The sequence below is a fragment of the Balaenoptera borealis genome (assembly GCF_965194805.1).
Source record: "Balaenoptera borealis genome assembly, chromosome: 13".
Taxonomy (NCBI): domain Eukaryota; kingdom Metazoa; phylum Chordata; class Mammalia; order Artiodactyla; family Balaenopteridae; genus Balaenoptera; species Balaenoptera borealis.
The window spans coordinates 68799956-68824066 of NC_138870.1; the positions used below are offsets into that span (position 1 = coordinate 68799956).

At 35.7% G+C, this 24111-nt stretch overlaps 1 protein-coding gene across 13 annotated transcripts in view; it reads right to left on the minus strand.

Annotated features, from left to right (window-relative positions):
* PPFIA2 (PTPRF interacting protein alpha 2) overlaps positions 1-24111 on the minus strand; it is a 468430-nt gene that overhangs the window by 181579 nt on the left and 262740 nt on the right. For all 13 annotated transcript variants that reach the window (XM_082350737.1, XM_082350734.1, XM_082350735.1 and 10 more), the window contains one exon: positions 6156-6257. In XM_082350737.1, coding sequence (XP_082206863.1) covers positions 6156-6257 — 102 coding nt within the window. The remainder of the gene's footprint in view (positions 1-6155; positions 6258-24111) is intronic.

Below are 24111 nucleotides of genomic sequence, written 5' to 3' on the forward strand. Positions count from 1 at the left end.
ATGCTCAAAATATATCACTTCTTAATTATCTTACTATATTATACTATTACTCATGCCCATAGGGTTGTTTACTTCAATGGTATTTGATAGTAGAAATACTATATAATGGTTCACTACTGTGCATCTTTTCCCAACTCTGCATTTAGTGACAACATGTTGGAAGTTTGAAAACAGCCACAGTGGGAGTATTTACACCACAGAAATTAACAAACACTATATATCAGTGCTTTTTGCTTTTTCTGATAAAAATAAATCATCTACCAGTGACTAGCCATCAAGTCATCCCAGCTGAGAGCCCAAACCTTATGGAGCAGAGAAGGGCTGTCACCACTGTGCCCTTTCTGAATCCCTGACCCACAGAACTGTGTGTATAGTAAAACATTGTTTGTGCCATTAAGTTTGGGGGTAGTTTATTATAAAGCAATAGATAATCAGAAAATCTTCCCTAAAGGGACCTGTGACCATGTAGCATGGTAACAGCTACGGAAAACAGAATACAAAATTGTTTTGGGTATTAGCTCTAAGCTAGGACTATATCTTTGGTACCCACTGGTATAAACACGTTCAATAATCTGGTAGACAAAATGATTCATCCTGTGGATATTGACTTATTTCTTTGGCCACCACAGCATTTGCTCAATGGGCAGAAAATAGTGACCATGGTTTCAGGGATAGAAGTTATTCATTGACCTGACAAAATGGGCTTCTCATCATTAAAGTTGATAGGGTTACCATCCCAGCTGAATAGCCAAGTTACTTGCTGTAGCCATCAACCTTGAAGCCCTGACATGATGCAATATACCTAGAAACAAACTACTCATCTTGAATCAAGCAGATTACATCAAATCCCTTCCATCAGGGAGGCGGCTGTCTTTTGCTACTGTAATAAAAACTTTTTCTGGATATGGATTTGTCTTTTCTAATGGCTCTGCCTCTACCAGCAACACCATCTTATTAGATTTTTGCTTAATATCCTGTTATCATACACAATATTACTTCTGCCCCAAAAAACTCATCTTACAGTGAAAGGGCTAATGCAATTGACTGATACTCCCAGCCCTGGCTTCACCATGCTATCACATCGTTCAGAAGCAGATGATCCTAAAGAATGGTTAAGTGACCCAAGGAAGAATCTATTTTAATTTAAATTGAGAGATAACACATTGCTAGGTTGGGATGCTATCATCCTGCAATTAGTATACACTCAGAATTAGTGATGGAAGTAAGGTTCAGTTTCTCTCAGTTTCAGACCCGATATATATGGGTATAGACCCAGGTCCAGGAATCAAGGTTTAGAATTGGAATTTATATTTGCTAATAGGACTTTGTAACGAGTTGGAGAAATCAGGATCTTTCTATTTTTATTGTATCATACACATAGTATATATTATTTTCCCATTTTCTTGTTATACTTTTACCATTTTACTCTATTTCATATTGGTTATGTTGATTCTGATGAACATTTAAAGTAGTCCATAGGTTACAGAATATTAAGATTGTGATTTAATGAGAGCAAGACTGTACACACTGAAGAACCCCATACATGAAGCTGGATGCAGTTAACTAGACGTTACGAACCTTCTTTTTCGATAAAGGGTGATTTTATTTTTGTTTAAGAAGTCTATTTGTATTGTTGGGTAGATACATATCAGTATTGCTATTTAGAATTTTAATATGAAAAAAGGGTATGATAAAATCTGGGTGGTAGTGCAGACTGCCATTTCAGGTTTCCCCAAATCTTTTGAATATACCCTCCATGTTTGATAGGTCCCCACATTCTGAATGCCATCTTCCCACAGTAGGATTCAAGGAACACTTCTCAGGCATGTTTACCACCAGGTGGCAGACATGTGACTTACGAGCTGGCCAACCAGAGCTCCCTGCACAGGACAGATTCTGAGGGGATCCAGATGAGGAAACATTCTGGGCATGGGACATCCATTTTGCTGGCACAGGTATTAGCAGACGCTGCATGTTTCTGGGACTTGGGGTGTAAAATAAACTTACAAAGCTAAGAAACATGGTCCTAGAAATTGTGCCTGGAAGTTCAGTTTAGAGATTTCTTATATGCTTTAATTAATGCCTTCTTGATTAAAATAGCAAACTGTGTTGTTTTGTGCAATTAGGAACTCTCATCCGTATAACAATACAAACAATTGTGTTTTTATTCATATAAAACAGACTCCTTAAGGGCTTAAAAATTTATTCTGAATACTCCTCGGTGCCTAGGAAAATATTCTATATAATATATGCTTAGTACTTGTTGAACTGAAGTAATAATGAATGTACATTATGTATCTTGGAGAATGTGGCCAAAAATGTTCTAATCTAGCATGTTTCTATAGCTTTAAACTTCAAATGAAAATACAAATAAAAAGGAACTTACCTAAGACGCCACTAACAGTCTACTACTTTGTACACCTTCGCTGGGAGCCAAACTTTAGTCTAATGTTTCATAAATCTTGCAGAAGGCACTCTCTTTGGTACACTCAAAGGACTGCAGGGACTATGTGAGTGGCCATTCATCTATGTTGGAATTCACTTTAAATGACCACAGCCTACATACGTATACACACAAACATATCATATCGTATATGCATATACACATACTGCCTCACTGGGGATTTTTAAGCTAAATTTCTAAAACTATACATCTTTCCATTAGATCTGAATTCAACATAACCTTGTGTGCAATTATTTTCAATCACATATGGCTTTCAAGTAGAAATGCTTTCTGCCCTGTAAATTAACTTGGCCTCTGTAATATGGTCACATAACACAATACTAACATCTGAAAATGAAAATCTTCAAATTGATTGCTTTCATGATCAGTCCACTCAGCATCCTTTACTCTCAAGTATGGTTTAGATACCCTATGCGTCTTCTAATGTACGTGTCTGAGTCCCACATTGAAAGCTGTTGGGAGGGTATATGTCCTATCTTATTCACTCTTGTATCAGTCATATCTTGTTGTAGCACTTTCATAAATATGTATACATGAATCCATACATGCACACACATATCTTCACCTGCTTTCAACTACTAGGGTCTTCCCTTCTCAAGTGGATTGTACGTTCTACTCATCGAGGAAATAAGTTTGGAGGGAATTGGTTAACTTGTATAAACAGGTTTGTCAAGAATGGGAAGCTTTTCTTTATTAATGGCAGGTGTCTGATCGTATTTGAACATTTATTTAACATAATTATTTTGGCTCAAAACAAAAAGGCATAGTAAGGAATGTTTCAAATTCAATCTCTAATTTGAACTAAAGATAACTTCTTTTTTTTAGTTTATAACCTATGAGATGAAATTACAGTGTAATTATTCATAACTGACATTAAGACTAGCTCTTGAAACCCTAACTTCTCTTTCAAAGTCATACAATAGTTGCATTCTGAAACATTGTTAATAATATAAACCATCCTTTGAGATCTTCAGGCACAAAAACAGTTGAAACAACAAAACGACAATAAAACAACAAGAAAACTTTTCTACTCTGATATTAAGAAATAATAACTATATTAATATTTCTAGTTTTCCTTTACTTTTTCATTAATTCAGATAATTCTGCCAAAACATAAGTTTTAGCAGTCAATTTGAGGATGTTGAAATAATGGCAGGAATGCTGTTTTCTGTAAGTATAACTTGCCTAGGTATGGTCAGAGAAGTTTTAGGAATAACAAAATTTGTTTCATCATTTTTTCTACATTTTTGGTAGTATGGAAACATTAAACAATAAAGCTTGGTTGAATGTTTCTGTAAATACCCACTACAATTTATGAAGTTTTAATTTTTGTATAATCATGAATAACATTAGGATGATTTTATTTGGATGTTCTCAATTTAGCAGGGCATTATGGAGGAAGAAAGAAGGTGGTCTGATTTTCAGCCCTGGGTATTTTTGGGGTGGTGGGGGAGGGTGAGAGGTGGTTATGTAACTTAAGAAGCTGTTATATAATCAATATTTTACATAAGGAAGGTTTCATAAATCTATTTTCCTTGACATAATCAACAACAAAAATCCTCCACATCATTGCTTTAGGAAAGGTAGAAAAATGTTTTCCAGCTTGATTCATGTTTTCAGAGTAGTTATGATTCATGTTTAAAAATCAATGGCTTCAGTTTCTATTACCCTAATGGAACTTAATATTTGTAATTCTCTCACTTTGATTCCTGAATGGGTATTTCAAGTACAGCTTGCTTTGCTTTCTTTGTTCCCCAAAATTCCTTTGCAGATGCAATAACGATAGGTAGTTCCAAGCTTCATGGGGTGTAATGTGATGAAAATTGTGAGGATGCTGTTGCCAAACCTCCCAGTCTCTGGAATTAGTCACAATCAAGAAGGCATAACACACTCCATACTGCAGTGGTCTACTCTTAGGCAATGTTTCCCCTAAACTGTAGTAAATCTTTGAGTTTCTTCATGGACCTAACTTGAGTAATTGTGCTGATGGCCTCATGGCTAAGGGCACAGGCTCTGGAGTTAGTTTGCCTTAGCTTTCAAATCCCTTCCCTGCTATTTACTAACTGTGTGACTTCTGGTAAGTGATCTGCCCTTTTCTGAGCTCAGTTGCCTCATCTGTAAAAAGGGTATAATTATAATATTTCCCTCATAGGGCTGTAGAAAGGATTAAAGGGCTGAATAAAGGAGAAATACATACATGGCTAATAAAAGAGTTTCTGGTGCATTTTAAATAAGATTAGTTGGAAGTCTACTGAGAGGTTTGCATTTCCCTCCATTTTTAGCTTCCTGTTTGTGCTTTTACATTGGGCTGTATTGAGTTACACTAGGGAATGTTGCCTAAAGCGTTAAAATAGAAAATAGTGAAATAGGGCAGAATAAATCTCATGGCAGAAATACACTTTAAATTTGTATGGAAAAAGTATAATTTAAAAATCAAAGGCGGGAAAAATATATAGAGGGAGAAAGAGACAGAAAAAATTAATCTGACACCTGGTAACATGATCTAAATTGTTCTTGTTATGTCCTATAATAGGCAGTCCACGTGACTGGCTCATCGAAGTCTCAATGAAAACCGATTCCTTACGTACATACCCTGTGAATTCTCTTTACCCTAAAGTAAGACCCTGAAAAATAAGAAACTGAGTTTGATCATATAACTATTATGCATGCAATGGTATCTCTCATTCCATGGGCACAAGCTCATTCCAGGGGCACAAGCTGACTGTTTGTGGAGCTGTCATTTTTATATTACTCTCTAAGACCAAGCATGCAATGAATATACAGTTAACTGTAACTTACCTTCTCAGCATTAATCTGCCATAGCTCTAACACTTAAAATATTTTCACCTACTTCACATTGAGATTGAACTATAATCACACCAAAGTGGTTTTTCTCTACATTCTTTTACTAGAGAAACTTCTCTTATTTATGGGTAACATGGCGATTTATATATTTTATGAAATTTAGTGACTTTTTCTTCCAAACTAGAAAATATAGCATCTTTGATGGAATTTTAAACTTTAATGTTACATGGCATGTTATGAGATTAAACAAATACATGGGTTTCCAAGAACAGAATATTGTAAATTCCATCAGGGTCATAAAATCACAATATCAGAACTGGAAGTCTCCTTAATGATCTTCTAAAATAGAAAAGGTATGCCTCTTTTAATTAGGAGAGTCCTGTTCCAGTGGTTTTATGTTTTTAACACCTTTTAAAAAATTGTTATTTTTCTGGGGTGAGGTGAGGATGAATGTCAGGTCATGCCCTCATAGCACCCCAAAGTCAAAACTCATGCTCCCCTCTCAAACCCATTGCCCTCCCCCATTACCCACCACCAGCTTCTGAAGTATCGCCCACCCACTCCAATGCAACAGTTTGAAACTCACTATTGAAATACAACTCTTCTTTTTAAAGTCGAATAAAGCAAAGACCAGAAGAAATACTAACATTTTTTAAGGCAACATAATGATTTAGTAGCCGAGACTGTAATTTAGGTTTCCTGTCTTCCTGTTTTGAGTTTTGTAGTACAGTATATTCTCCTTTAATTTAAGTAACAGACCATGAGTTGGCGTCTGCTTAAAGTCTTGCTCAAGTTTTTAAAGGCTTATATTTCTATGAGTATACTAGAGATAAGGCACTGAGCTATACATGGAATTAATTCCAAGCAGAGGCAGTTTTATACTTACTCTTGTATTGTTTCTTTCAGCTTTAAGTTCAGAAATTTCTTCTTCTTTTTCTAGAAGTTGTTCTCTGCAGGCATTTAATTCTTTTGTCAGTGCAGCAAATTCCTGAAAGAGGAACAAAAAATTTTGAAGACATATTCCAGATTAAAAAAATGTATTCCAGCAGGAAGAAAAAAAAAATCAAAATATAAACTTTTGAGTGTAGAGAATAGAAAACATGGCCTAGATGACTATACATTGCTGTTATTTATATGTACATTGCTGTTATTAAATTAACTTGGTTCCAACTTTAAAAAAATGCTAGTACACGCTACTTAACAAATACATATTATAATATGCTGCTCAGATGAGTGTATAAAATATATTTCAAAATGTATCAGATACATCATATTGAATTTAACATTAGTAAGATAACATATTAATAATATAGAACAATTTAAATTTGGCTAATTTTGTGAACAACTCCAAAGATCTCATACTCTCGTTCCAGATAGCAATGTTTAGACTGAGCATACTACATCATAAGAAAAAAACAACCACCACCACCAACAATCAAAAAAAAAAATTCTTAAATATACTATTTAGAGATTAAGAAGTTTACTTATTTAATAGGAGGAAGAAAGAGAATGCACTTGTATCTTACAAAATAATAAATAATAAATGTATCTAAGACTTGATAACATTATCTAACATTCTCTTATTAATTTATGCATTTAGACACAATAAAGTTTGCTTAAAAAGAAGGGTAAGACACTTAATTCAACTATTCCGTTACTCTAACTTACAAACAAATATTTTTAAATAATTTTGAAAAATAGTAAATAGTAATAGATCCATATTAACATTAAATTCTTTACAGTGATACTCAGTAATAAAATTGATGCTTGTCAAATGCATGTAAGTATTTGGGAAAATTTGGCACCAGGCTGGGAAAGCACTGCCAGAAGATCAAAAAGAACAACAAAATGAGGAGACAGGTTTGGTTAACCTAATCTCCACAAAGGCAAATTTAGCAAAAAGTAAATGAATATGATGATTATGCAAAGCTGGGAAAGGTTTAGGGTTTATATTTTTGTTTGCTTCAAACCACTTATTGTGCTAAGTTTCTCTGAGTGGCTTCAAACCAAGTGGGTACTTCAAAGACCTCAGAGTAGACTTAGTTTAGAATCAAGATGAAAGAGTTCATTGCTACATTTGGCTGGCATTACAGATAAATGTTTTCTCCTCTGATTGCTGCCCGCTTAAATGTTGATATTCTCTGAGTATATTATTTAAGTGGAGAATGGAAATAAGCAACAAGTAGAAAACAATAAACACTTCCATAAAAAAATTTTCTTGGGCTTCCCTGGTGGCGCAGTGGTTGAGAGTCTGCCTGCCAATGCAGGGAACACGGGTTCGAGCCCTGGTCTGGGAAGATCCCACATGCCGCGGAGCTACTGGGCCCGTGAGCCACAACTGCTGAGCCTGCGCGTCTGGAGCCTGTGCTCCGCAACAAGAGAGGCCACGACAGTGAGAGGCCCGCGCACCGCGATGAAGAGTGGCCCCCGCTTGCCGCAACTGGAGAAAGCCCTCACACAGAAACGAGGACCCAATACAGCCAAAAAATAAATAAATAAAAAAAAAAAAAAAAAAAAAATTCAAATGAAACAACCTTTTAAAAAAAAAATTTTTCTTCATATAAATGGCATAGTTTTGATGGAGAAAAGAAGAAAGTAACAAAGATTCTGCAGTGTATATTATTAACATCTATATTTAAAATTAATCCTATACTCATGAATATTACAAGGCAAAATATTAATCAAATCTGTACATTTAACATCATACCATTTTTAAACAAAACATGTATCTGGTTTATCTTTCTAGAGATTTAGCTTGCTATCTACAGAAAGAAAAAAGATCAGAAGGAAATATTTCAGAATATTAACATTACATATTTCCAGGTGGTAAAATTATCAGTGGATTTTGTTTTTAGCTTTCTGCTATATAGTTGTCATCAAAACTTTCTATAATAGAACAAAATGCTTTTATGCTTAGTGAAAAAAGAAAATATAAATCTGTAAGTGCACTGAAACAATCATGTGTTCATAACCAACGACAGAAATTAGTCAAGATGTTATTGGTGACAGATGACTTTGCATTTTTAATTTACTATCATGGCACTGATTCTGAGCAAACTATTTAGTGACTCCATTAAGATTAGTCTTACATTTATTAACTTTCTAGCAAATTTCAGACACTATCTTCACATTCATTATTTCATCTTGCTCTCTAAATAAATAGTGAGGGAGTCTCATTCCCATTTTATGGCTGAGGAAACTGAATTACCAAGATATAAATTGAAGTTCATGAAGCTCACAACCCATAGAGAGTGAGTTATGCTGTGAACACAGTTCTCCAGACTGCGTGTCCAGTGCTTCTCCACTATACCATTTTGACCTAACTGTTCATCAGGTTTTGTTTTTTTTTTAATTTTTTTATACAGCAGGCTCTTATTAGTTATCCATTTCATACATATTAGTGTATACATGTCAATCCCAATCTCCCAATTCATCCCACCACCAACCCCCCACCCCCCCTGCCAGCCACTTTCCCCCCCTTGGTGTCCATATGCTTGTTCTCTACATCTGTGTCTCTATTTCTGCCCTGCAAACCGATTCATCTGTACCATTTTTCTAGGTTCCACATACATGCATTAACATACGATATTTGTTTTTCTCTTTCTGACTTAATTCACTCTGTATGACAGTCTCTAGATCCATCCACGTCTCAACAAATGACTCAATTTCGTTCCTTTTTATGGCTAAGTAATATTCTATTGTATATATGTACCACACCTTCTTTATCCATCCGTCTGTTGATGGGCATTTAGGTTGCTTCCATGTCCTGGCTATTGTAAATAGTGCTGCAATGAACATTGGGGGTGCCTGTGTCTTTTTGAATTATGGTTTTCTCTGGGTATATGCCCAGTAGTGGGATTGCTGGGTCATATGGTAATTCTATTTTTAGTTTTTTAAGGAACCTCCATACTGTTCTCCATAGTGGCTGTATCAATTTACATTCCCACCAACAGTGCAAGAGGGTTCCCTTTTCTCCATACCCTCTCCAGCATTTGTTGTTTGTAGATTTTCTGATGATGCCCATTCTAGCTGGTGTGAGGTGATACCTCATTGTAGTTTATTTTTTTTAATTAATTAATTAATTTATTTATTTTTGGCTGTGTTGGGTTTTCGTTTCTGTGTGAGGGCTTTCTCCAGTTGCGGCAAGTGGGGGGCCACTCTTCATCGCGGTGCGCGGGCCTCTCACTATCGCGGCCTCTCTTGTTGCGGAGCACAGGCTCCAGACGTGCAGGCTCAGTAGTTGTGGCTCACGGGCCCAGTTGCTCCGCGGCATGTGGGATCCTTCCAGACCAGGGCTCGAACCCATGTCCCCTGCATTGGCAGGCAGATTCTCAACCACTCCGCCACCAGGGAAGACCCCTCATTGTAGTTTTGATTTGCATTTATCTAATAATTAGTGATGTTGAGCAGCTTTTCATGTGCTTCGTAGTCATCTGTATGTCTTCTTTGGAGAAATGTCTATTTAGGTCTTCTGCCCATTTTTGGATTGGGTTGTTTGTTTCTCTAATATTGAGCTGCATGAGCTGTTTATATATTTTGGAGATTAATCCTTTGTCCGTTGATTCGTTTGCAAATATTTTCTCCCATTCTGAGGGTTGTCTTTTCGTCTTGTTTATGGTTTCCTTTGCTGTGCAAAAGCTTTGAAGTTTCATTAGGTCCCACTCTAGGAGGTGGATCAAAAAAGATCTTGCTGTGATTTATGTCAAAGAGTGTTCTTCCTATGTTTTCCTCTAAGAGTTTTATAGTGTCTGGTCTTACATTTAGGTTTCTAATACATTTTGAGATTATTTTTGTGTATGGTGTTAGGAAGTGTTCTAATTTCATTCTTTTACATGTAGCTGTCCAGTTTTCCCAGCACCACTTATTGAAGAGACTGTCTTTTCTCCATTGTATGTCCTTGCCTCCTTTCTCATAGATTATTTGACCATAGGTGCGTGAGTTTATCTCTGGGCTTTCTATTCTGTTCTGTTGATCTATATTTCTGTTTTTGTGCCAGTACCCTATTGTCTTGATCACTGTAGCTTTGTAGTAGAGTCTGAAGTCAGGGAGTGTGATTCCTCCAGCTCCGTTTTTTTCCCTCAAGACTGCTTTGGCTATTCAGGGTCTTTTGTGTCTCCATACAAATTTTAAGCTTTCTTGTTCTAGTTCTGTAAAAAATGCCATTGGTAATTTGATAGGGATCACATTGAATCTGTAGATTGCTTTGGGTAGTATAGTCATTTTCACAATGTTGATTCTTCCAATCCAAGAACATGGTATATCTCTCCATCTGTTGGTATCATCTTTAATTTCTTTCATCAGTGTCTTATAGTTTTCTGCATACAAGTCTTTTGTCTCCCTAGGTAGGTTTATTCCTAGGTATTTTATTCTTCTTCTTGCAATGGTAAATGGGAGTGTTTCCTTAATTTCTCTTTCAGATTTTTCATCATTAGTGTATAGGAATGCAAGAGATTTCTGTGCATTAATTTTGTATCCTGCAACTTTACCAAATTCATTGATTAGCTTTATTAGTTTCCTGGTGGCATCTTTAGGATTCTCTATGTATAGTATTATGTCATCTGCAAACAGGGACAGTTTTACGTCTTCTTTTCCAATTTGTATCCCTTTTATTTCTTTTTCTTCTCTGATTGCCATGGCTAGGACTTCCAAAACTATGTTGAATAATAGTGGTGAGAGTGGATATCCTTGTCTTGCTCCTGATCTTAGAGGAAATGCTTTCAGTTTTTCACCATTGAGAATGATGTTTGCTGTGGGTTTGTCACATATGACCTTTATTATGTTGAGGTAGGTTCCCTCTATGCCCACTTTCTGGAGAGTTTTTATCATAAATTGGTGTTGAATTTTGTCAAAAGCTTTTTCTGCATCTATTGACATGATCATATGGTTTTTATTCTTCAATTTGTTAATATGGTGTATCACATTGATTGATTTGCATATATTGAAGAATCCTTGCATCCCTGGGATAACTCCCACTTGATCATGGTGTATGATCCTTTTAATGTATTGTTGGATTCTGTTTGCTAGTATTTTGTTGAGGATTTTTGCATCTATATTCATCAGTGATAATGGTCTGTAATTTTCTTTTTTTGTAGTATCTTTGTCTGGTTTGGGTATCAGGGTGATGGTGGCCTCATAGAATGAGTTTGGGAGCGTTCCTACCTCTGCAATTTTTAGGAAGAGTTTGAGAAGGATGGGTGTTAGCTCTTCTCTAAATGTTTGATAGAATTCACCTGTGAAGCCATCTGGTCCTGGACTTTTGTTTGTTGGAAGATATTTAATCACAGTTTCAATTTCATCACTTGTGATTGGTCTGTTCATATTTTCTATTTCTTCCTGGTTCAGTCTTGGAAGGTTATACCTTTCTAAGAATTTGTCCATTTCTTCCAGGTTGTCCATTTTATTGGCATAGAGTTGCTTGTAGTAGTCTCCTAGGATGCTTTGTATTTCTGCGGTGTCTGTTGTAACTTCTCCTTTTTCATTTCTAATTTTATTGACTTGAGTCCTCTCCCTCTTTTTCTTGATGAGTCTGGCTAATGGTTTATCAATTATGTTTATCTTCTTAAAGAACCAGCTTTTAGTTTTATTGATCTTTGCTATTGTTTTCTTTGTTTCTATTTCATTTATTTCTGCTCTGATCTTTATGATTTCTTTCCTCCTACTAACTTTGGATTTTGTTTGTTCTTCTTTCTCTAGTTCCTTTAGGTGTAACATTAGATTGTTTATTTGAGATTTTTCTTGTTTCTTGAGGTAGGCGTGTATAGCTATAAACTTCCCTCTTAGAACTGCTTTTGCTGCACCCCATAGGTTTTGGATCATCATGTTTTCATTGTAATTTGTCTCTGGTATATTTTGATTTCCTCTTTGATTTCTTCAGTGATCTCTTTGTTATTTAGTAACGTATTGTTTAGCCTCTATGTGTTTGTGTTTTTTACGGGTTTTCCCTGTAATTGATTTCTAATCTCATAGTGTTGTGGTCAGAAAAGATGCTTGATATGATTTCAATTTTATTAAATTTACTAAGGCTTGATTTGTGACCGAAGATGTGATCTATCCTGGAGAATGTTCTGTGTGCACTTGAGAAGAAAGGGTAATCTGCTGTTTTTGGATGAAATGTCCTATAAATATCAATTAAATCTATCTGGTCTATTGTGTCATTTAAAGCTTGTGTTTCCTTATTAATGTTCCCTTTGGATGATCTGTCCATTGCTGTAAGTGAGGTGTTAAAGTCCCCCACTATTATTGTGTTACTGTCGATTTCCTCTTTTACAGCTGTCAGCAGTTGCCTTATGTATTGAGGTGCTCCTCTGTTGGGTGCATATATATTTATAACTGTTATATCTTCTTCTTGGACTGATCCCTTGATCATTATGTAGTGTCCTCCCTTGTCTCTTGTAACACTCTTTATTTTAAAGTCTATTTTATCTGATATGAGTATTGCTACTCCAGCTTTCTTTTGATTTCCATTTGCATGGAATATCTCTTTCCATCCCCTCACTTTCAGTCTGTATGTGTCCCTAGGTCTGAAGTGGGTCTCTTGTAGACAGCATATATATGGGTCTTGTTTTTGTATCCATTCAGCAAGCCTGTGTCTTTTGGTTGGAGCAATTAATACATTCACGTTTAAGGTAATTATTGATATGTATGTTCCTATGACCATTTTCTTAATTGTTTTGGGTTTGTTTTTGTAGTTCCTTTTCTTCTCTTGTGTTTCCCACTTAGAGAAGTTCCTTAGCATTTGCTGTAGAGCTGGTTTGGTGGTGCTGAATTCTCTTAGCTTTTGCTTGTCTGTAAAGCTTTTGATTTCTCCATTGAATCTGAATGAGATCCTTGCTGGGTAGAGTAATCTTGGTTGTAGTTTCTTCCCTTTCATCACTTTAAATATATCATGCCAGTCCCTTCTTGCTTGTAGAGTTTCTGCTGAGAAATCAGCTGTTAACCTTATGGGAGTTCCCTTGTATGTTATTTGTCGTTTTTCCCTTGTTGCTTTCAATAATTTTTCTTTGTCTTTAATTTTTGTCAATTTGATTACTATGTGTCTCGGTGTGTTTCTCCTTGGGTTTATCCTGCCTGGGACTCTCTGCACTTTCTGGACTTGGGTGGCTACTTCCTTTCCCATGTCAGGGAAGTTTTTAACTATAATCTCTTCAAATATTTTCTCAGGTCCTTTCTCTCTCTCTTCTCCCTCTGGGACGCCTATTATGTCAATGCCATTGCGTTTAATGTTGTTCCAGAGGTCTCTTAGGCTCTCTTTATTTCTTTTCATTCCTTTTTCTTTGTTCTGTTCTGTAGCAGTGAATTCTACCATTCTGTTTTCCAGGTCACTTATCCATTCTTCTGCCTCAGTTATTCTGCTATTGATTCATTCTAGTGTATTTTTCATTTCATTTATTGTATTGTTCGTCTCTGTTTGTTTGTTCTTTAATTCTTCTGGGTGTTTGTTCTTTAATTCTTCTAGGTCTTTGTTAAACATTTCTTGCACCTTCTCGATCTTTGCCTCCATTCTTTTTCCGAGGTCCTGGATCATCTTCACTATCATTATTCTGAATTCTTTTTCTGGAAGGTTTCCTATCTCCACTTCATTTAGTTGTTTTTCTGGGGTTTTATCTTGTTCCTTAATCTGGTACATAGCCCTCTGCCTTTTCATCTTGTCTATCTTTCTGTGAATGTGTTTTTTGTTCCACAGGCTGCAAGATCATAGTTCTTTCTTCTTGCCTCTGCTGTCTGCTCTCTGGTGGATGAGGCTATGTCCATAAGGTTTATATGGTTGAGATTTGGAGTGCATTTAGCAATCCTTTTTCTTTTAACTGGAGAATTATATAATCATTACTTATAATTACCATTTAGGATTCTTCTGAATTAGTCCAAAGGGAGTGTGGAGAACTAGGAAGTAGGGTATTCCTTCCATTCAGAGCAACAAGTGTTAGACAAGAACATCCTGCATATCTAGGACTGCAACAGGTGCAGATGCCTCGTATGGAGTTAATCATCAAATGTTTTTACACTTTTTCACTGACATTTCTCTCTTCTGTACCTACTCCTCCATCCATACTATCACATGAACTGAGTATTTTTTTAATCAACTTTTCCTAGATAATAGTAACAGTAAAGGTAGTTAACATTGACTGAGCCCTTACAATATGCCAGGCACTCTGCCAAGCAATTTATATTGATTATCTCATTAATCCTAATGAAACTCTGTAACACAATACTAAAATCTCACTAAACAAAACTAAACACTCTTACCATACAATTCAGCAATCTCACTCCATGGTATTTCATTCCAAAGTAATGTCACTCCAAAGTAGCTGAGAACTATGTCCGCACAGAAAACCTGCACATGACGTTTATAGCAGCTTCACTCATAACTGCTAAAACTTGGAAATAATTGAGATGCCCTCCAGTAGGTGAAGCAATAAATAAACTGTAGCACATGCAGACAATGGAATATTATCTAGTGCTAAAAAGAAACAAACTATCAAGCCAGAAAAAACATGGAGAGACCTTAAATGCATATTAGTAAGTGAAAGAAGCCAATCTGAAAAAGGTTACTACTGTATGATTCTAACCATATGGCATTCTTGAAAAATAAAAATTATGAGGACGGTAAAAAGATGAAAGTTTGCCACAGGTGTTGGGGGTGTGGAGGTGATGAATAGAGCACAGAGGATTTTCAGGGTGGTGAAAATGCTCTGTATGATATGTGATGACAGATATATGTAATTAAACATTTGTCCAAACCTATAAACATACAACACCCAAAGTGAACCATAATGTAAACTATGGACTTTGGGTGATAATGATGTGTCAATATAGGTTCATCAATTGTAGCAGATGTACCACCCTGACAGGGGATGTAGATAATGGTGGAGACCATTCATCTGTGGGGGCAGAGGGTACATGGGAAATCTCTGCACCTTCCCTTCAGTTCTGCTATGAACCTAAAACTGCTCTATGAATATAACATCTTTTAAAAAAAAATCACTGAGGCCTAGAGAAGTTAATAAAATTTCAAAAGTTAGATACTTTGTCAATGGTATAGCTAGGCTTTGAATCCAGACAATCTGTTTCATAGTGGATGACTACAATAGATTGTTGGTTTTTTTTTTTTTTTCCCCTCTCCTGATCATAGTCTTTCCCCTTCTAATTTGTCCTTCCTCAGTCTTTGAAAAATTATATTTTCCTCAAGCTCACAAAACTTTTCAGAACTTCCTACTTTTAAGCACATCAAATTTAAACAGATTTTAATTTTTAAAATCCAAACCATCCAAAACATGGCCCTTTCACAATTAATTAGCTTTATTTCTCATTGAAAAATAGCAACTACCAATTTGAGCAGGAGCCACTTTGCTCTGCCCTGAACTTAGTATTTTATATGAATTACTTCATCTCTTTCCTATTTTTCAGATGAGAATACTGAAGCTTAGCATGGATGAATAACTTGCTCAAGGTCACACAGCTAAAAATAATCCACCTTGATTCCAAAACTCTTTAATTTCTGCAACACTGTTTTCTTCTCACTGAAAATGGAAAATCATCAAATTTTTCAACAGTAGCAATTAATACAAACATTTCATCCCTCTAACTATCCATCCATACATACAACATTTATTGTGCATCTACACATACCAGACCCTATGTTAAGTGCTGTAGATATGGAGATAACTTAGGCATAGTTGTTGCACTTGACCTCATAGATCTTTCAGAATTCACATTTGAGGCATATCAGGAATTTTCATCACTAATAAGCACTCAAAACCCATCACCAAAGTGCCACACAGGAAGAAATATTAGTTTATGTGCTTAGAGGCACTGTTGACTTACAGGTAACTCTTCCTCTCTAATACCTTCTTCTTAGTGTGTCTATCTTCTGCATCTGACACAGATTTCTTCTTCCTGTTTCTATCTCCACCTTTCCATTTTCTCATCTCTCTTATTTTCTATTTCCTTCACATATTATTTCCTTTACCAGGAATACTCTTCCCTATCCTCTCTGCCTGACTTATTTTTAAAGCACCAGCTTGCCTTGTTAATGATCTATAATACCTTGTTCAAGGTCTATCAATGCACTTACTGTATTTTTTCATAATAATTGAATTATGTACTCATCTCCAAATAAACAGCAAGATCCTTTAAGACAATTTTGTTACCTTGTTTATTTTTATAGCCTCAGGACTTAGCAGAGTTTCTGACAAATCGCAGATATTAAATAAATCCTTGTTGTAACAATATGTGAATGGTTCACTTTCCCTAAACTTTAAATTTAATACCAAAAACATTTTTTAAAAGGTATAATTAATTAGAGTTATTTCTTTTTCTGAGTGAGATTGTTAGAATTTTCTCAATATATAACATGCCTGATATTCTTTTTGCTTTGTAGCTGTTGTTTTTGCCTATATCTGAAATTATACCGTATTATATTTGCCTATATCTGAAATTATACCGTACTATATTCTACACAGCAATGGCATTATTGTCTGCTATATTTTATTGCACATATATGAAGTAATACTATTGTTCCTAAATAATTCATGCATTCAGATGTATCATTTGTTCATGGGACATATTATTTTTGTCTTATTCATTCTCAAAGTAAAAATTCATGTTTAACTCATATGTTACTTCTCTAATCTAGAGTTTCTCAAACTATATTCCATAGAACAGTATTTCCACAAGCTCCCCAGAAAAAAAGCATGGCCAAATGGATTTGGGAAATGATGCAAGGTTCGTAATTTGCTCTTGAAAATATACTACAGACATCAGAATATAAGAGATTCTGACGAAAGTTGGCTTTGTGGCCAAGAATTGGAAAATGGATAAATCAAATATAGTAAAAGCACATGATGGAATATTGTGTAAAAGGCAAAATAAGTTGGTTAGATCTTTATATAGCAACATGGAAAGAATTCAAAAATATGATTTTGCATTAAAAAAGGTGAGAAACAGAACATCATGTGTAACACAGAGTATTGTCAGAAGCTGAAGGCAGTGAAGGATAAATGTTAGAGGAAAATTTCATTCATGCCTCACCATGTCTGAATGCAAAGGAGTCTATAAGAAGAACTGAGTTTGCTTTGAATCACTGAGACAGAATTAGTAGATCAGTTGCCAATCACAAACCATATTCAACAATTTTCAGACCATTTTGTTCCACAAACACAGCCTGCCAAAATTCTTACTTTCCCAATAACCAAAATGACTTTCCCCACTCTGTATTTTTTTTCTTGGAATTTTAAAGAGTGGTTAGGACACACAGTGCCATAGAAATATCCTCAGACAGAAGGGAGTGCCCTTTTCTTTCTTAGCATGTATTCATGCACACCACACACACAAACATTCACATGAGCACTCCCTATGTGCTAGGGAGATGACAGTGAACGAAGCAAGTTAAAGTCCCTACTCTCAAAATGTTTATACACTTTCAGGCATTTACTACTCAATGTACTTTTACTCAGAGTGAATCATTTCTAGCTACATTAATCCCCCTCAGTACTAATTCAACTCATGATATAGAGCAGCAGTTCCTTTAAAAAGAGAGCAAATTAAAATAAATTTCTTCCTGTATTTAAAAAAAATTGAAGGTATCATTTCTATTTTTCTTGCCTTCTTGTTTTCCTATTTTCCTTCTTTTTTAAAAAAATTTTATCAGATTATATTGATTTACAATGTTGTGTTAGTTTCAGTAGTACAGCAAAGGAAAGCATCATTTCTTACAAACGAACACAAGTCGTCTAATTTCTGTGTCCTCCAAATTCTAAGTTACAAGTCTCATAAATTGCATAAAATTCAAAGTTTCTTTATTGTCAATTTTTAACACTAAGTTCTTGGAGTTACCTCTTTTCTCTCCTACCCACCTCATCCTCTTCTTAAGCTATCATTTCTTGAGCACTTATTATAGGTTAGGGATATTGTTAGGAATTTTACATGTTATATCATTTATGCATCATGACAGCCTTATTCTCCCCAGATGAGAAACTTGAATGAAAGAGATTAAGTAACTCTAGCAAGGCCCAGGCTAGTATACAACAATGTCAGTGCTGGCAAGTGAGCTAAGGGTGAACTTGAGTAATTCTAGTTCCTGAGCTGCTAGTATTTCAGTTAACAGCCCTTAAGTTAGTGGGTTGTTCTCAATCAGTTTAGTGCAAAGAAACTTCTCTTGTTTTGGGCCCTCCATGTGTATTCTCAAAGTGAAAGATACACCGGCAGAGTACAGACTGATTCAGTTCTTGTGCCTACTTACACTCTATAGAGACATCCTGGTCAGGCAAACATTGTATAGATTCAGAGATTCCTCAGGCCATCCTTCCTTTTTCCACCCTGTAAATCACCACAACCTACCAGGCTGCCCATCTTCACACAGATATGGAACATTCTATTCTTATACACGTTCATCTTTAAATGCATTTTCTGGTATCTAATATTAAACATGGAAGGACGGAAAGAGACTAACTTCCTGGCCTCATTTCAGGATGGTGTGCTTACTTGAGGAGGTTTATTTGAAGAAAAAGGATATATTTTCTCATTAACCATAAGTTTGAAAGGCCTTGACTTAATAGATGAGTCCTCACCTCATAAAAGCCGGTCAGCAGAAGCTGCATGACAGAAGGGGAATTCAACATTTTAATTTCAAGTCATTGACACCAGGCAGTAGTCTCCAGAGTAATCTATGACAATCCATTCATCATAATTACAATTTTAACACTCTTTATCTTTCAATTAAACTTGCGTTCTGTGGGCCACTTAATTAATGAACTGACAATGGCCTTATTTCTGCAACCATATATCTGAGTAAGCACTGGCTGAAAAACTATGAGTGTAAATCAGTCAGAAAGAGAAGAGAAAAAATAAAGGATGAGCTGGAATTCAGCTTTCCTTAGCACCACCAACACCCTCACCAACCACAAAAAAGCATCTTTTAAGTTTATTCTCCAACCATCTAACATTTGTGCAATTCAAAAATAGCTCTGAGGAAAGCATATGGCAGGAAAGCATGCTGACTTGACCATCTAGCATTTAAATTAGACAAATTAATTACTTCAACATGTTTTTATAATGACTTCCTTAGGCTGTGTCCCCAGTTTACTATCTTTTGGTGTCTCATCTTTTGAAAATTGAAAATTCTTCTAGCAATTCTATTTGTAATACTTGGTGGAAAGCTTTGGATTTTAAATTTATATTTATTTGGATATAAACAGTCATAAATTTACATGTATAAAGATACCCATCTCCTTCTCCACACCATAGAACATACTTTCTAGAATTAATAACAGAAGTATTACATTGGATAGATGAAAACAAAGCAGCTAAAAGACTTAATATATTCCCTAAATTTTATATCTATACATATCTCAGAATATTTGTTGTTATAAATTCACAAGAGTCTTTATAAATTTAGTTTGGAAATCATTTAGGTTGGAAGCAAAAAAGCATTTGTTTCATAGGAATCAATACCTTATCTCTCCCTCTCCACATATATTTTTTCCTATTTTCTCATGTTATATAATCAAATGCGGTGTTAATGACCTCTGGTCTTATAATTGCCTCCTAGACTTGCATGAGCTCAGGGAAAGCTGTCATCCAAAATTACTGTGTGAAACAGCCGTGCCTCATGGTCAGCACTGGGCTAGACAGCTCGAAGGTAGAGATGCCTGCATAATAATACAATTTGACAGGCACAACTGGACTTTTAGAGTTTTCACAGAAATTGTTGAGTAAGGCTGCCCAAATTAAAAGGAAAATGAGATTCAAACTTTATGCAAATACTATTTTGTGTCCCCTTGATTTTTTAAGTATCCATATTCCAATAAGACAACTGTTTTGTCTTTTTGCTAAAACTGCATAATAGAAGATTATGTTAATGTAAGAAGATTATGTTAATAATGACCTGAGAGATGCAAGTCTGTTTAAAATCAAACATGCTACAAGAGACACTTCATGGTATAGAAGTGGCCATAGGTACTGGGTAACTTTGTTTTCAAAAATCTTCCAATCAAGGTAACTGGCATCATACAAAAAGTATATGCTTGTTGAGTCAAATACAGGTGCTGTCAGGCAGCCTCAGGCTGTCTGGTCATCAAGTCGTGTTCCTATCATGCCTCACTTGCTACACACTCACTGAAATGTGCCCGTCTTATATTTTATCCCTGCTCTGCTTTCCAGATTTTAATTTGTCAGTGTGTGTATAGAGCTGCCCCAGGTATCATGTGCTTTTTAACAACATTTGTTTGACATAATTTGGCTTTGTGGTTGAATTTTGGAGAGCATGCAATGTTATCATGGATTGGCAGCGAACACATTTAGAGGCACTTAGTTTTTCAGAACCCCAGGATTGACGACTCTGCCAGCACTGCATTATGTCTTCTGTGGGCCCTACGTAATTTTGCCTTTGTGGGCCCCTCTGTTCATAAAAAAATATTAAAATCTTTATTTTATGGCTGTGCTGATATAAAGATTAATATAATACAGACTGAATTATATTCATTTTTTTCTTTTAATTTTAAAAGTAATCAAAACTTTTCCAAGGGTTCCTAAAAGTATCATGAGGTTTAAGTGGTGCTTTCATTGTGGCTAACGGGTAAATTGGCCTTATACTCTGCCTACATGGAAGTCACACGTGGCTTGGTCCAAACAGTACCAATTTCAGAGTGAAACACAGCTAGATTAATATCTAGGCCAATAGCAGTGAACTTTTTAAGCCTCAGTTTTATATCTAGGAAATGTAGGTGGCAGTGTCTTCTTATTGGGTTAGTGTGGGTAAAAATGAAATCATTAGTCCGTATGATCCAGTAATCATGCTCTTCGGTATTTACCCAAATGAACTGAAAACTCATATCCACAAAAATCACTGAACATGGATGTTCATAGCAGTTTCATTCATAATTGCCAAAACCGGGAAACAACCGAAATGTCCTTCAATAGGTAAAAGGATAAATAAACTGTGGTACATCCATACAATGGAATATTATTTAGTGCTAAAAGGAAATGAACTATCGAGCTATGAAAAGACACAGAGAAACCTGAAATGCACATTACTAAGTGAAAGAAGCCATCTAAAAAGACTACATACTGTATGATTCCAACTACATGACGTTCTGGAAAGGTTAAAACTATGGAGACAGTAATTTTTACTGTCAGTGGTTACCAGGGGTTGAGTTGGAGGGGGTTGCGATGAAAAAACAAAGTACAGAGGATTTTTAGGGCAGTGAAAATGCTCTGTTATCATACTATGATGACAGATACATGTCGTTATACATTTTTCAAAACCCATAGAATGTACAATATCAAGAATAAACCCTAATGTAAACTATGGACTTCTAAGTGATAATGTGTCAATGTAGGCTCATCAATTGTAGGAACTGTACCATCTGATGGGGGTTATATTGATAACAGAGGAGGCTATCTGTACCATCTGATGGGGGCTATATTGATAACATGGGAAGCTGTGTATGCATGGGGGGCAGGGGTATATGGCAAATCTGTGTACCTACCAATCACTTTTGTTGTAAGTTTAATACTGCTCTAAAAAATAAAGTCTTAGAGTAAAAAAAAAAAAAATGAGACATTACTAAAAATGTGACTAGCATAGGTCCTGGTTACACTAGATGTCCATAAATTATATATACTCAGTAATTTTTGAGCTACATGTAGTTATTTGACATACAATTTTTTTTCTTCCAAGACCAAATTTTCCATATTAGGATGGGATATTTCATTAGATGCTTCAGGAAATAAAAAAAAAATTGTGTAGTTTTTTTTTTTTTTTTTTTATGTTAACTGAAATGTAACTGGAGAGTCACATAACTGACAAATATATCACTTACATAAATCTCATTGCCAATCATCCATCCCCTCTTTTTTTGGGAAGATCCTAATATCACTCCTAATGATAAATCAGGGACAGCAGGATTGTTCTCAAGAGTAACAATAAAGAAGAGAGGGTCACTGTATCATTAGTGGACTAGAATGCTAAAAAATTATCAAAAGTAATGTGATAGAGTAAAATCAGCACATTTTTATAAGAGAAAATGACTTGTCTTACCTCTTTGTTCCTTTGCACTTAGTAAATTCTTGCTGATCAGTTAATTGGGTTATTATTACCTAAAACACATCAAATAACACTCTATGTTCTCTTATTAAACTAAGCCATAATATTAATGGCTATAAAGATAGAAACTATGAGGAAATTCTCTGGACATCGTAAAACTGTTCTTTAAAGTGCCCTAGAACACATGTCTCTGATCTTATCTGCTATTATTCTCTCCTCACTTCTCTGATTGCATCTATAACCATTACCCTGGGGCTTACACAACTCTCAAGATATTGTCTAGCATCAGGTATGAAATGACAGGATAAAACATATTTGAGGAGCTTTCAGTGAATCCTTGTGTTGGCTGCTATGAGATGCTGTTTGAGAGGAGTCCAGCTGCCTGTAAGAATTCTGGCCAGAATCCAGGTTTTCAGCCTAAAGCCTTTTATAGGTTTCCTAACCCAAGTGATTAGGATGAACCATGTTGAATGAAGAGCCCTCCCCCTTGGGCTCTGACTAGGTTTGAGTAGCTTCTCTAACTCCCAGATCCTGCCCTCTGCCTATTATTACTGGAATGAGAAAGACAAAATCAATGGCCTAGAACCAAGACTAAAGTTACCCACTTCAAGTGTCCTTTCCCTTTAACCTCCTCCAGCTCCCAGTGTATTTTTAGCCAAAAAAGAAAAAGCCCTTAGGCCTGATCTTATTGTATCAGATGTCTGGAAGAAGAGAGAGGAAGGTCACCAGAGAGAAATCCTAACAGATGAACCAAGGCTTCTAATTCTATAACCCAATTAATGATCTTGTCCTTGATCTTGACTCAGCTTTATGGAAAGAAAGGGAAAGAATCTTTTATCTCTACCAATGTCCAAAAAGATATCTTTGCTTATTTGGTGCCTGAAAAATTTGGAAATTTATTAAAACTCAACATTCTAAATACATTAGTAAAATCACCTGGCCCAGTAAGCATTGTAGCTAAAGCATGTCAGGGCTGAGTCACTGCCAACCGAAAACCCTGTTGGCAGGAAAAGCGAATTTTCAACAGCTCTGACAGTGTAAAGCAGGAGGTATGTTTGACAAGATGCCGCGTATTAATTTAAAAGGCTTTAGCATCTGGTTAGGTAACACCTGCTGTGGCGAACACTCCCAGGCACACAAAATAGCATTCAAGCTGAATATTTAAATCTCCCAACATAACCCAACAAAGCTCTAACTCTAAATAAGACAAACTAAATCGTGTCTCTCTAGCAATCAACAGAGTTATAATTATATAACCAAAAATATTCGGGCTATGGCATTGTTTGCTATCCACCGAGTTAAAATGTGGTAGTGGGTGCTATAGAAATTTATAAAGTTATAAAGTATATTAAATCCTGTTGTCCTGCCTTGGAGAATTTTACTGTGTGCAGTATTTAGAAGAGGAACAGGGCTCAGAGAATAACACTTTGTGTCCTATTATGTTGTATTGATATATAATTAAAGCAGATATTGTCAGTGATAAGGGGGAGATGATGGTACCAAATAACAGAGAAAAACAAGACATAGGAAAAGAAGAGCTGGCAGGGCTCTTCTAAGGACTTTGTCTTTGAAAGGGAGTCAAGGCTCCAGGATTAGAGTCATCAGGGATGGGGGAGAGGCAAGTGTATGTGTGTTCTGGAATTGTCAGGACACACTACCATGACACAGTACCGTTAAAAGTTCAGTAACATGTTCTGAGTCTATGGATATCAAGACATATTCTTAGAATAATTGAATTTTCTGTGTAGTGTCCTGCAGTGAGGAGATTTGTTAGCTCAGTTTGGATACCAGGTTATTTGAC